Source organism: Ostrea edulis, chromosome 5, assembly GCF_947568905.1.
Source record: "Ostrea edulis chromosome 5, xbOstEdul1.1, whole genome shotgun sequence".
Classification (NCBI taxonomy): Eukaryota; Metazoa; Mollusca; class Bivalvia; order Ostreida; family Ostreidae; genus Ostrea; species Ostrea edulis.
The window spans coordinates 86,601,521-86,615,856 of record NC_079168.1 but is presented as its reverse complement, the minus strand read 5'-3'; the positions used below and the strand labels follow the sequence as shown (position 1 = coordinate 86,615,856).

Here is a 14,336-nt window from a genome sequence, read left to right as displayed (position 1 = left end):
TGACAGATGTGTTAGCGAGCAGCGACACCTTTGGGTAGAGAATTTAAAGAACACATGTACTTTATATGCCCCCCGGTGGCAAAACGTCATTAACCCACATTAATTTACATGTAAATTTACACATAATACAGTGTGTGCATGATCTTATTAAGTCAGCAAGTTAAACATCTCGTGTTTGATATATTATTTTTAAGTAACAGAGACTTTGTGACCGCAGCACTCCAATCCTAAATAGGGAGGACTTCTAACAGTTTATTTTAAAACTAAATACTTGTATCTTAACATTTAGATTAATAATGAGATGACCCTTTAATTCCATTCAAACATAAATTGTCTGTTAGTCTTTTAGCTATTTCATATCTGTTAATTTCTCATTAATTACTATGGATCGTAAACTTCACCTTAGTTTTCATTGGTTCTCTTTCAATCTCCCCCCCCCCCCCCCCCCCCCCCCCCCCCCCCCCCCCCGTTGTATCTCTTCGGATTAAACACTAATCCGCAGGATGTCAGTAAATGTACGAACTTTCACATAAACTCTTCCCAAAATCCTTTATACACACCGGACTCGTTCGCTTTAAAATTTGATGTGATACATAAATATATATATATATCATACCAGGTGTAGAACTAAATTACGAATAAAAGCAAGTTCGATTTAATAAGGCTATGTTTGGGGAAAATTGTTGAAAAAAAATAAATTTTTAACCTTTACAACGAAAGGTGAAGATAACGAACAGTGATCAATCTCATAAGCAATACAAAATAGACAGTTTGACAAACACGGACCCCGGACACACCAGAGGTGGGATCAGGGCCCTTATTCACAAAATATCTTACGACTAAGATGGAAAAAAGAATTCTGTTTAATAATTAAATACCAATCACAAGGTCATAAGTATGTATTCAACTTTTATAAACCATGGATGTACTTTACATATTAATTAAGAAAGTCTACAAGAAATGAAAAATAAGGAAATTACAGTGTTTGTAAATTTTGATCTTAGTCGTAAGATATTTTGCCTAGGGGGAGTAAGCATCCCCTGTCGACCGGTCACACCCGTCGTAATCCCTATACTAGTATCTTGATCAGGTAAACGGAGTTATTCGTAGTCAAAATCAGTGTGCCACGAACGGTTTAGCAATCGGTATGAAACACGTCAGACAGCCTTTGACCCACTAGATCGTTATAACGACCATAGAATTTGCGAAATGCTAACTTTAAACGAGTCTGTTGAAACCCCTGTACCATCAACTCGTTTGTCAGTAGCTTGCCTCGATTTAAAAACTGATCATACGCAGAACAAGCTCTTGCGTATTGAATCAGTTGAGAGATATAAACTCCATATACAGGTGATATTGGAATATTGCTCCATAGATATGGAAAGTTGACAATGGAGAAGCTGAAATCATCCGTTTGTCATGAAGTTGAGTTGTTAGTTTGCCGTTAATGTCTACTTTCAATAAAATATCTAAGTATGAAGCAGAAGTGGATGACTCTGTGGTGTCTTTTATTTCGAGCTCGCAGGGATACATCGAATCGGCATATGAATGAAAGCTATTATTGTTTTAAATAGATAAAACATCGTCGATATATCGATATCTAAATGTCGAATTGAAGGCAACAGCAAGAGATTTTTTCTTCTAACATAGAAGTTCTGAATAAATTCTGCTTCATATGAATATAAAAACAGGTCAGCTAACAAAGGAGCACAATAAGTGCCCATGGGAATTCCAACAGAGTGTTGGAAGACCTGATCACCAAAGACCATGACGATATTGTCAATGAGAAACTGTAGCATATTGTTTTCGAAAGGGGGGGGGGGTCTTCATTGGACATACAATTTGAAAGTTCAAGTCTTTTTCAGTATGATTATTTTTTTTCTTTATTAATATTTTCATGGCATTTAAAATACAAATGCATTAGTACGAAGCATATGAAAAGGTTGATTCTGTGGATGACTTCTCGCTATCTCTGTACTGCTTCCCTTGTTCATGATAAACCTTTTATTTTGCAAAATTCTAGTATAACATCATTGCATACAATATTTTCCGTTCCGTCGTCCGTTTCACGTTTTAGTAACACCCCTTCTACCCCTAGAGTAGGTAATGGTACACCAATCCAACTGAAATGCTAACTGATTTTGCATTCCTCCGAGAGGAAACTTGTGATAAAATCTCAGGGCAGTATCTGTATCAGCAACGGCAAATGTACAGAAATGACATATTTTTTGCCCGAACGTAGGTTATAGCATACTAATCCAGCTGAAATGCAAACTCATTCTTACACTTCTTGAGGAAGAAATCGTGACCAAATTTCCACTGCACATTCATCCGTTACAGAAAAAAGTCTGGAAAACACAACCTTGGACGGGTACACAAACAAATCAATCCAGCCAAAAAGTAAACTGAACATGCATTCCTCCGAGAGGAAGCTTATGACTAAATTTCAGGGCATATCTGAATCCGTAATTAAGAAAGTCGGGGAACTGTTTGACCTACTTTTAGCCTGAATGTAGGTTAATGACGGACCAATCCAGCTGAATGCAAACTCAGCTTGTATTCCTCCAAGAGCTATGAAGTTGACTCTATTTCAGGACAGTATCTGTATCCATTACGGAAAAAAAAAGTGCGGGAAAACGGTTTGACCTCCTTATAGCCCTAAAATAGGTCAAAGTGCACCAATCCAGATGTAATGCAAACTAACTCTTGCGCTTCTTGAGAGAGAAATTGTGAGCAAATTTCAAAGCCGTACATGCATCCATTACGGGAAAAAAGTCTGGAAAACATTACCTCGGACGGACAACCAGCCGGACACACGGATAGGGCCATACTGACAAAGGGCGTATAAAATGGTAGGGGTATATGATCATGACCACAGACTAGGCATGTGCCTGCCCCCCCCCCCCCCCCCCCCCCCCTTTGCAGATGTCACTTTAATGTAAAATTCTAGGTGAAATAAATGAAGAAAAATCAAAATTTTGTAAATTCCTATGGTAGGTTATTGTTATTTGATAAACTCTTCAAAATAATACCACGATTACAAATATTACACCATTCATTTAATAGAAATGAAATATGTTCATTATATACATTGAATACCTTAAATCTAAAAATAAAATTTCGGTGTAATGAGCTGCATTCAAATTTGACACTGAGCTACCTCAGTGCACTGTGATTTAATTAATTATTTTCACCAAGACAACAAATTAAACACCAACAAACTTTGTCAATTGTGGATTTTAACAGTATACAAAATGTCTTTATTTTCTATTACAAATGAATGAACACAGAGAAAGCACAAGGAGGTTTGAATCAACATAATTGTGAATGAACAATACACCAAGAAAATAACCTAGTCAAACCAAATTGCACAGAACAGACACTACACACCAGAATCTGGGAATGTTTAACTCCAAATATTTACCTAACATAATAAATATATCATACGTGCATATGCCAACATCTTAGGTGAATATACCAACATCAGACACATCAATGCTTACCAAATTAATACATTTAGCACCGAACTGTGCAGATATGCACATCTCAGAACCCTGGTTTCCTTAGGTTACAGGTCATGGTAGAATTTTGGCACATTGATTATCATGTTGCAAATCTTTTTGAAACGCATTTTACAGAGACACACATGTGGGTATACAGAATGTGTACAACTACAGTAGACTGCACACAGCTGTACATTCACACCTGATTATTTTCAGTTTCTTGCCCAAGGCCATTTTTAGGCAGTTCTAAATTCAGTTTTATATACGGCAAGGTTATAATTTTAATTTCATGATTTTGACCTGCAGTAAAAATAACACTGTATGCAGTAAATTGAAACATTCTATGCAGTTAAAATAATATTGAAAAATTCTATGCAGTAAAAATAATATTGAAACTTTCTATGCAGTAAAAATAACACTGTATGCAGTAAATTGAAATTTTCTATAATGGATGAAATAGACCTTAACAATAGATGCATAAATACTTCTGTAATATTCCTATATATATATAAATATGATCAGCATAATTATATGGACTATTCATCTATAAATGTTTATAAGACATTATGTATTCTTTTAGCCCAAAATACTGTCCATTTAGCTCAGAGCAAGAGTGACATTGCAGAGATTATCCATGCAATCCATGGAAATCTGTCTGTCAGTCAAAGAATTCAAATAATTAAGAGAAGTGCAGAAATTATGTAATCTAAGAAAATCTGCTTTAATACGTATTTGTTTGACAGTCAAAATTTTTAAACAATTAAGAGAAGTGCAAAGATTACATAATCCCTGGAAATCTGCTTTTTTAATTGTTCATCGATCAAAAAATTGAAATAATTAAATGAAATCTGCACTGAAAAGATATTCATAGCATGCAGATTGACCCTATCATGCAAAAAGACAATTTCAATTTCTTCTTCTTACTGTATAGATATAGTCTTTTCCACGTATATTGAAGTTGTTTATATTGAACTATCTCTGATATTGAAGTAAAAATAAATCCCCCATTTCATTATCTATATAATTTGACATCAGTTATATTGAACTTTGGATGTAATGAACAATCTAGGTTTGTCCCCAGAATCTCATTACATCTGGAATGGACTATATATATGTAGTTTATACTTTTGGATACAGACCCTGTTGAATACCGTGTGGGGAACTGGGTTAGAATATGTCCTCAATATCCCTTGCTTGTCATAAGAGGCAATTAAATGGGATGGTCCATCGGATGAGACCGCAAAAACCGAGGCCCCGTGTTACAGCAGGTGGGGCACGATAAAAATCCCTCCCTGCTCAAAGGCTGTAAGCGCCAAGCATAAGCCTCAATTTTGAAGCCCTTTACCAGCAATGGTGATGTCTCCATATGAGCGAAAAATTCTCGAGCAATATACAATCCACTCGTGAGAATCTTCCGTAATTTCAGCCTCAAGGTATGGGCTTCCAGTTTTTACTTTGTTTGTATATGTGTGTGTGTGTGTGTATGAAAAATCATAACAAACCATTTTCAGACATAGATTTTTGAGAAGAATGACCCCATGAGATGGAACAATCAATACTTAATACAGTATAGGAAAGTTCCACTCCAACAAAAGAATCCATTCATTAATCTTATCTGAAATGAAACATCCATTCATAGCATCAACTGCATATTTATAGATTCAAAGAATAAAAAATTCGAGGACGAACACAAACTTAAGTAAGAACAGAGATAGACAGTACCATACTGACTAGAGACATGTAAACACAAGATCTAACCCGCTTATTGAAGAGCTAATACACCGAAATACACTCAAATATAAACAAGTATGAAAATGCTATAAATATACAGAATGTTAAAAATATATACTCTTAAAAATATAAATCTTTCGAGTAAATAATATATATCTAATATACACTATATATATGGTAATGTTCATGAATATATAGAAAACAATTAAAAAATAAGACGAAATATATTTAAAAATTGAAATCTGAAATGAGGCCTAAGTAATACAAAATACTGCACAGTAGTTTACTTCTTTAAACTTATAGAATTAATAGTTGTTAACCCCCCCCCCCCCCCCCCTCCACATATCACAGTAATGAATGTCACACAATTGACAGGCACTTACAGACAGTGTATACCGAATACAGAGTTATTTTTGCCCTGTTATTTTCATCCTTCTACACTTGCAATGCAGATGGTTTCACCCCATTTTAAATTCATCAAGTCACAGTTGTGGTAAGCGAGATATAAGAGAAAAAATTGTTTCATCAAGTCTTAAATTCACCAACTGACAATGAGAGTGAGGGGGCAAAAATAAAATGGGGGTGAATAATTCACTGTATGCAGTACATGTAATGATATCACATGGGCCAAGGCTGAATAAGTGACTTGCATCACATTTGCTATTATGGCACGGAATGGTCTCGTTGATTACAGGTCATGCTTCTGTATGTAAGTCTTCGTCTTCTTCTGGAATCTTCGCCATCTCTTCATCTCCATCCACATCAGAAAATGCCACCTTCTTCTCGGACCCCGCCGTCGAGGGCTTGTTGTCACCGACTCCAGAGTTCAAAACCATGCCCTTGTTATCGTTCTTTGGAATCAGTCTTCTCTTGGGCTTTTTCCAGGCATTCCAAACTCTTATTGTCTGGTCCCATGAACAGGAAACATACTTCAAACAAACAGATAAATGAGCTCAATACTCACTCCAATAGATTTATGGGTAAAATCTTAATACCATGAAACATGTCTAATCCGATATGCACTGGGGGACAATTTTTGTTGTTGTCAGAATACAGTGCGCTGGGTGTAAAAAACAATGAAAATATGAAATTGAGAATGAAAATAAGGGTCAGAATGCTCAGTGAAACGGATTGCACAGGTGTCGGATTAGGCAGTTTTTACTGTATTTCGCATTGAATTTCATTGATGGAATTCAAACTTAAGTCTAATGAGTTGAAATACATTTCTAGAATGATGTAAATGAACTTGTGAATGTCTTATTGATACATTACCTGATTTCTTTCTGGGATGTGGATAATACTTCGAACTGCATCAGTGTGTCCGACATTTGTCTGAACCAAGCGATAATGTTCACAATCATATACCCTAAAATTCAAAGAAATATTACTGATTTTGATAATTTTAAAAGCCATGAAATGGAAAGACCCTCAATTATGATTTACTGTAATAATTCAATTGCTTCTGCAACTTGGATTGCAACCACCCCAGATCCTCCCCCTAAAATTGCATTGATCCGCCCTTGACAGAAGACAATACTATTTTCAATAACTCCTTATTCATGACTAAATTTAATAAAATGCATTGGATGTTTTTCTTTTGCCTGTAAAACTCCTTAAAATGGAATTCATTTTACTATGTAGTTTGCCCTGGATGAAAATCTCATTATCACATTACAAGCTTTAATGCCCAATTCACACACGTGTGTATACAATCTACGATGTCTATTTCCTATAATTTTCATGACAGTCTTGAAAGAAGCCTGACAGTTCATCATAAGAGGTTAGTCATCGCTCATCTCTGTCTCTTAAAAATGTCAGGCAAATCTACCACTACTGTGGTCAACAGCTAGTTATTTCAAAGGTACTAGTATCTATTCCATGACCATTCAACAAAGATACCATGACCATTCAACAAAGATACCAGTATTGGATTTCGAAATGATAGAAAAAAGAACTTTGCTCATATATATGGAATTCACAAACATCCCTATTACTTGTCAATTATGTTCTATATCATATACAAATGCATGCATCTCATGCTATATATAAACAGGTATCTAATGGTATATATAAAGAGATATCTCATGGTATATATAAACAGGTATCTGATGGTATATATAAACAGGTGTCTGATGGTATATATAAACAGGTATCTAATGGTATATATAAACAGGTATCTGATGGTATATATAAACAGGTATCTAATATATAAACAGGTATCTGATGGTATATATAAACAGGTATCTAATGGTATATATAAACAGGTATCTGATTTAAGAATAGATGACCTATTCCTGTTAGTCAAACAGTTATGCTAAGCAAAGTGAATTTAGGGCACAAGTGTCATGATAATTGAGGTCAGTTGACATACCCAATAGAGTTTGGAGAACAGTTATTAAAACATACCTGATAGAGGTCAGTTAACACACCTGATAGTGTTTAGAGGTCAGTTAACATACCTGATAGTGTTTAGAGGTCAGTTAACACACCTGATAGTGTTTAGAGGTCAGTTAACATACCTGATAGAGTTTAGAGGTCAGTTAACACACCTGAGATTGTTTAGAGGTCAGTTAACATACCTGATAGTGTTTTGAATTCCAACTACTATACTTCCATTGAGTTTGTCAATACACATACAGCACACTCCACCATGCGCTGCTAGGATCTGTTCACAATCATTTAAACCATGTCCAGCCTGGTAAACAAGATCATTTGATCACTGACATCTTATGAACATTACTATGAGCATTCTATAGATAAGGAGAAAGATCAAGTGATATCCTTTTATCTGTTCTTTATATGGAGACACTTATATATTGGGAGCTGTGTTTCCTTTCAATGTATATACATCATACTGTAATGCCCATGACTGGCATTCTTCATTTCAATGACAGCAAAAGGAGTTTGTGACACTCTATAGCCCCAACCATAGTAAAATTTGTGTAACTGTCCAAAATTCAACCATTGATCTATGACCTTGATCGTAACACCAATCATAGCTTTGACTTTCCAATATTCCTATGTATGAAGTCTGTCTTTTTTACATTATACCACATAGCCTTTTTTTCTCTCTTGCAAGTACAGTAAATTTTGGTGATTTCCAAAAGATTCACCAAATAAAAACCACTATATTTCACCAAAATTATGTCTACCATAATTAATCATTATACAGTGGAGCCTCGGTAATCCGGACGCCATTAATCCGGACGCTTCTTCTAGGGAACGGAATTTTTATACGTTATTTTGCATCATTATTCCGGAAATTCGCGTTCCGGATCCGGACGGTCACTTTTTACTACAAAACGTTATAATGCATTGAAAATTGTACCGTTAATCCGGACGGTAATTTTGTTTAGGGAAGGTCTGTGTCGGACAAGTTTAGCAAGGCGTAAATTATAAAGAAAACAAGCCAAACTGTCTAATTGAAGTGATTACCTGTACCCTGTCAACACCTCCCTCCAATTAGGTGGTGTGTGATGATAAGTCCGTTAGATAGCGCGTGCCGATCGAGACATTGTATTGCCAATTTTCGCACATAAGATCTTTATTGCGTGTAGTGTTGAATTTTGTAAATAAATCTGTAGCATATTATTTTGTAGTCTTGATCAATACCCTAATAGTATTAATAAATTAAACATCATGCCGTAATGATAATTTTTAAACTGCTACACATATCAGTTGTACTGATTCGTAAATTGATATCGGCTTATTCACATCCAAAGAGTGTAGATTATACTTCTAGATTCTGGATTTTATACTGTTGATTGGCGTAAAATATACATGTATGTTCATGCACATGTATATGTAGTATAAGTTTTTAACGTTTAGAATGTCACGCATGTAGAATGTACCTGTGTACGATTGATTCTTGTTACGATGTTGTAGAGCTTTATTGCTTTCGAATTTTTAAACTCTGGGTAGAAGTGAGAAAATTACCATTTTAAGGAAAATGACAATTAAATTCTGTATGTACCTGTAATGTTAGTTTCACCCGAGTTTTGTTCCGTTATTATCGCATCATGAAAATAATAGGTGCGCGTGACTAGATCAAAGCAGTAGTAGGTCTTTATATTACGAGCTTAAATGATTTTGTTCTCCCGATATTGTCTTGGATAATTATAGATTAAGAAATATAAACTCTGGCAGATTGAATTTTGGTTAAAGAATGTTGTCAACTGACATGATAATCACGAAATTCTTATACAACTTTGGACGATGAAGATTGTTTAAACAGACCGCCGAACCCGTGAATCGTGACAGATGGAAATTACCGACCTCTTTAAGAAATAAAAGTGTGATGAAATGTTTGAAGTGTAAATGATTATGTTAGTTACTAATGATTTATTTACTTATAGTTACATTAAGTGATTAAGTATTTGTTTTAATGCAGACGGTACACAGTTTTGTATATTTATTTGTAGGGATAATATGTATGTACAATGTAAGCACAGGCAAATACACTGAACACATACATTAAATTTTAGTGCTTTGAAATACATGTAAATGTTAACATTAAATTAATTTATTTACTAATGCAAATGGTTAAATCCAATGATAGAATGTGTTTAATTCACTATGCATCAATAAAGTAGACACATATCGGTTACTTATGCAAAGCTAGAAAATATGCGATTCAATTATCCGGACGCTTCATTTATCCGGACGATTTTGCTGGGAACCAAAGTGTCCGGATTAACGAGGCTCCACTGTAAACCCAAATCTGCTAAATTTGACTCGCTAAAAAAAACATGGCTATATGGGAGTTAGGCAAAGATGAACAGATCAACATCATGCGTCTGATTGTTAATCTTAGGGGCATAAAAAAAGTTCTGACCCAAATTCTGATTGTTCCATCTTCAGATCCAGTCACCCATGATCCTTTCCCGTGGATGTTCCAGCGCACACAAGTAACCTCACCCTCATGACCTTGTAATGTGTTTACCAAGGTCATTTTAGCACCATTTGTGGAAAATTTTCTTATGTATACCATTTTGTCACTGGAAGCATAGGCAAATTCTTTGCTGGAAAAGAGAGAATTTAAATCATTAATAAACAAGTAAACACATCTATGTGGGATTAACATTAGTTAACTAAGGTGTCACTTCAATTTCATTAGAGTTTCACTCCCACTGATGGAAAACCTCTCTCTCTCTCTCTCTCTCATACGTTAATTAATCCAATGTTCAGAGCTGCAGATCTGTAGCTCTCCGGAAAAATGTTTGTCCCAATATTTTCCCAGAGCTACAGATCTGCAGCTACAATATTAACTGATAATATATTTTAAAATGGTGTATGAAATATAAAGTATTTCAATAAATCTGCACCTTTATTGATCTACTACTTTATAATTTAACTTCACTTGTAACATCCAATTTGATTGGCTGGGCACACTGAAAAAATTTAGTTTGTATTGTATAATGTAACTTGCTATGGGAAACACGCCCCTTTGGTAACCCAAGGCGGCACTTGTTTTTTGAATTCACTTCGCACCCTTACTACATAGGCCTTCTATGAAATTGAAAATCAACGGAATAAAATGTGCAAAATAAAACACCTTTGTTGACTTTTTTTCCCGATGTCAAACAAGGCGTAGGCCCCTCTATGTTTTTTTTTTTACTTGTGAACTACACAAAACGTTAATGGTAAAAACTTAATACTAACCCTAATAAAACGATATCATGTGCGAAATAATGGTACATGTATATCAAGTACTTGTAACGTTTTCTGTTTCATAATAAAATACATTTTCACTTGTGGGATAGCTTAATCTGCCTATCAAAGTATAAAATGCACTATCTCTTAAAAAATGTACTGAATGACGTCACGCCACATCGATTGACATGTGAATCACATTCTGTGAATTGTTTACATTTTACTGCGTAAACTGCACCAAGTTACATTATATCAGATAACAAAGGTCAAAATTAGCGTCATTCCTTATTAGGTACAAGTTGTCTGTTGAACCCTACATTTTTTAATTTGTTGTACATGCATTACAATATGCATTTTAACACTCTTGCTACAAACAAATTTTTCTACCTCGATCCTTTTGAAGAGTTATAATTTTCAAAGTTTTTGACAAAATCGGGGTATGTTTGAAAGTTTTCTCACTGTAGACTATCTATTGATACACATTTACCAACATAATGCACCTAGAGCAATTTTAATCAATGTGCGAAAAGAGTGCAAATGATTACAGAGTGTCTCTAAAATAAAATACCCAGTAAACACTAATAATTTGATAACTTGACTGAATTCAGTTTGTAATGTTGCTATTTTAAATATTTGAAATATTTGAAAACAGAGAAGTTTCATTTGTTTGAGCAATTAAGTGTCCATAATGAATAAAAGATTTCTTTGATTAAACTGACTGTTTAGTAGAGTAATCCATATCAAGAATGACTCCATCACAAGCAAACTCTAGGCTCTCATAGGACGCTCCCGGGGCCGTGTTCCGGAAAGTCCCTTCTAGTCTGAAAACACAAAATTGTACAAACTATGCATTAATCTTGTAGTTTTTCATGATATTTTAAAGTTTTAAACCAAGGAATTAAAATTTGTCATTCATGCTGTTTTAAATGAGTGTCAGATTGATCCATTCCTAGATGGTCCGTCTCATTTTGCTTAGTTGACACCCCCCCCCCCCCCCCCCAATCTTTTCATTAAAGATATAATAAATGATTGATTACTTAAGAAAAGAGGGAAGTTTTTGCATGCATATTTTAACACAATTTAGCAGAGATATTATGAAACAAATTTTAAGTCTGAAGTTATATACTATAATCAAATAACTGTCAGATTTAAGCATGTAAATAGAATTGTTTATACAACAATTACGCTTTATAATTTTTTTTTGAAGTGCGATAATCATTAAGATGTGTTTATGAAAAAGTGTACTCATTTTTATTGTAAAATCATCATTATTTAAGTTTGTACAGCAATCCATTTTTAAACGTGTCCATTCATCATTGTGAAAACACCTTTGTTAAGAGTTTTGATCATAACTGCTTTGTTTTACAATCTTTGATCATTAATTGCAAGAATACCATCTTTTAATGAGTACCGAAAAATTAACTCAGCATCCAAGCTTAACCTAACTATTAAAAGTTTTTTTTTGAAAAAGAAAACTCCTAAAGTCCAAAGAATATTGCTCATAACTTTGGGATATTTTTTTATCTACCGAAACCAAGGATAGAAAATGGTCCATCATTATAAACCAATTCAGTACTGAAAATAACACTTGGAAAAATAGTTCAAAAACATGGTAATTATTTTTTCTGGGGACCGGATCGACTTGGGGACGGATCAGTAATGGGACAAATTATCTAGAAATCTATTAAATGATGGATTGATAACTTTAACACTATGTGGATTGTGAGCTATATTGTGTGTTAATATCTTGCATAATTACCATTTCTGTTTTGTACATGCATATTAAATCACAATTTTTACAAAGTTAATTCATATGCCCGTTAACTCTCATAACTGAATATTCAGAAGAAATCTTTGGTACAAATAGATATGTCTATCACAAAGCACATTCTGTGTGTAGAAAATCATCATTACCCCATCAAACATAATTATAAAGCTACAGGCCTGTTTTATATCAGTCGTCCACCTACCTCTTTTTACGCTGAATATCAGATATTGAAATCATCCGAATGTTTGATAAAAAGGATCTTAACAATAGTAATTAACTTAAACCAACAGTGACCTCTGGATTAACTCGATGCCCTATATGTACTTACGATCCTTTCTCCAGATCCCAGATACATATTCTTTTATCCCAACCTCCACTCAGCTGTCAGAAAGAGAACCAAATTCCATGTCAATAAACAGATATGTTTGGAAAACATGGTGCTCTGAAGGGTGATCACATTTAATTTTGGCAAATTTGACCTTTGGTGAATGATCTTTAGCTTAGCAATAATCTTTGAATTTTCAAAAATATATTGCCCCCGCGCCACCGCAGATGTTCAGGAGTGAAGAGTATTGCTAAAGGTACTGCATTCTCAGGTTATAAGTCACAGGACCCAACTGGGACCAGAACCACTAACCCAGAGTTATGAATTTCAAAACTTTGTCAGAGGCTTCATGCTCAGTATATATCTATGTACCCAGTGTGATCCCCATCCTTGGAGTCTGAACCCCTGGTTTTAAGATCTTGGGTTTCACAATTTTGGTTGTGGCCTTCATGCTCATTATACCATCACATATCCAGTTCCTGTGCTTGAATGTCAGGAGTAAATAAGATTTTCATATATTCAAATAACTGCGTTTTCAAGGTATGATATTCATGGACCTGTCCTGGAGCCTTGATGTATTGGTACATGTACAATTTTCACGATTTCGGTAGAGGCCTCCATGCTCAATTATGATATGCACTAAGTTTTTTCCTAGATGAGAAGATTTTTACATTGACTGTATGATCTATATATAGCCCCATTCTGAAGTTTAAAACCCCTAATCCAAGGCAATGAATTTGATAATAAGCAAGTTCTAAGATGGATTGATTCAAGTTACATTGTATTTTTCTTTAGAAAGCTCTCATACACAGTATAAAGGCATGACACAATTTGTTTACACCCATGGTGTGATAAATTCCCACACTGCAAAAATGCATGTACACAGTAAGTTTCTCATAAGCAGTTTCATCACCCGAATAATGATTGATTACTTGCAAATATGACATCGTTTTATGTTTTCATTTTGATAAAAAAATTAACATTTTTTTTTTTTATATAATTATCATTAACAAGTCTAAACAGTTCAATCACTTTTTATTTTATTTTAAAAAAAATTTCCTCACTGACTATAGGTGCGCTTTGTCCTAGCATTGAGAGTAAAACTAAATGCACCTCCTACACAAAAGAGCCTTCATCTTGAAAATTTTAGCATAATATAAGATTAGGTTTACATGCTCACTGTAGCTATGAACCCAGTATTTATACCAGACGCCCAGTTGTAAAAAATATTTCAAGATTGTACGATTTATAGAGGTTCCATAGATACATGTAATTCCCCTACCCAAAAAGATGTTATAACACAATTTTCGTGAAATATGAGCTAGAAGAGTCTGAGAAAAAGTCAAAATGTTCCAAA

The 14,336-nt window shown here is 34.5% G+C and overlaps 1 protein-coding gene across 2 annotated transcripts in view; it reads right to left on the bottom strand.

Moving 5' to 3' along the window:
• Positions 1 to 3,042: 3,042 nt before the first annotated feature.
• The window catches only part of LOC125651895 (uncharacterized WD repeat-containing protein alr3466-like), a 44,675-nt gene continuing 33,381 nt past the window's right edge, over positions 3,043 to 14,336 (bottom strand). For both annotated transcript variants that reach the window (XM_048880739.2, XM_048880740.2), the window contains 6 exons: positions 12,983 to 13,035; positions 11,606 to 11,707; positions 10,069 to 10,255; positions 7,814 to 7,929; positions 6,507 to 6,600; positions 3,043 to 6,163 (listed from right to left, as the gene is read on the bottom strand). In XM_048880739.2, the coding sequence (XP_048736696.1) occupies positions 5,930 to 6,163; positions 6,507 to 6,600; positions 7,814 to 7,929; positions 10,069 to 10,255; positions 11,606 to 11,707; positions 12,983 to 13,035 (786 nt within the window). In that variant the 3' untranslated portion in view covers positions 3,043 to 5,929. The remainder of the gene's footprint in view (positions 6,164 to 6,506; positions 6,601 to 7,813; positions 7,930 to 10,068; positions 10,256 to 11,605; positions 11,708 to 12,982; positions 13,036 to 14,336) is intronic.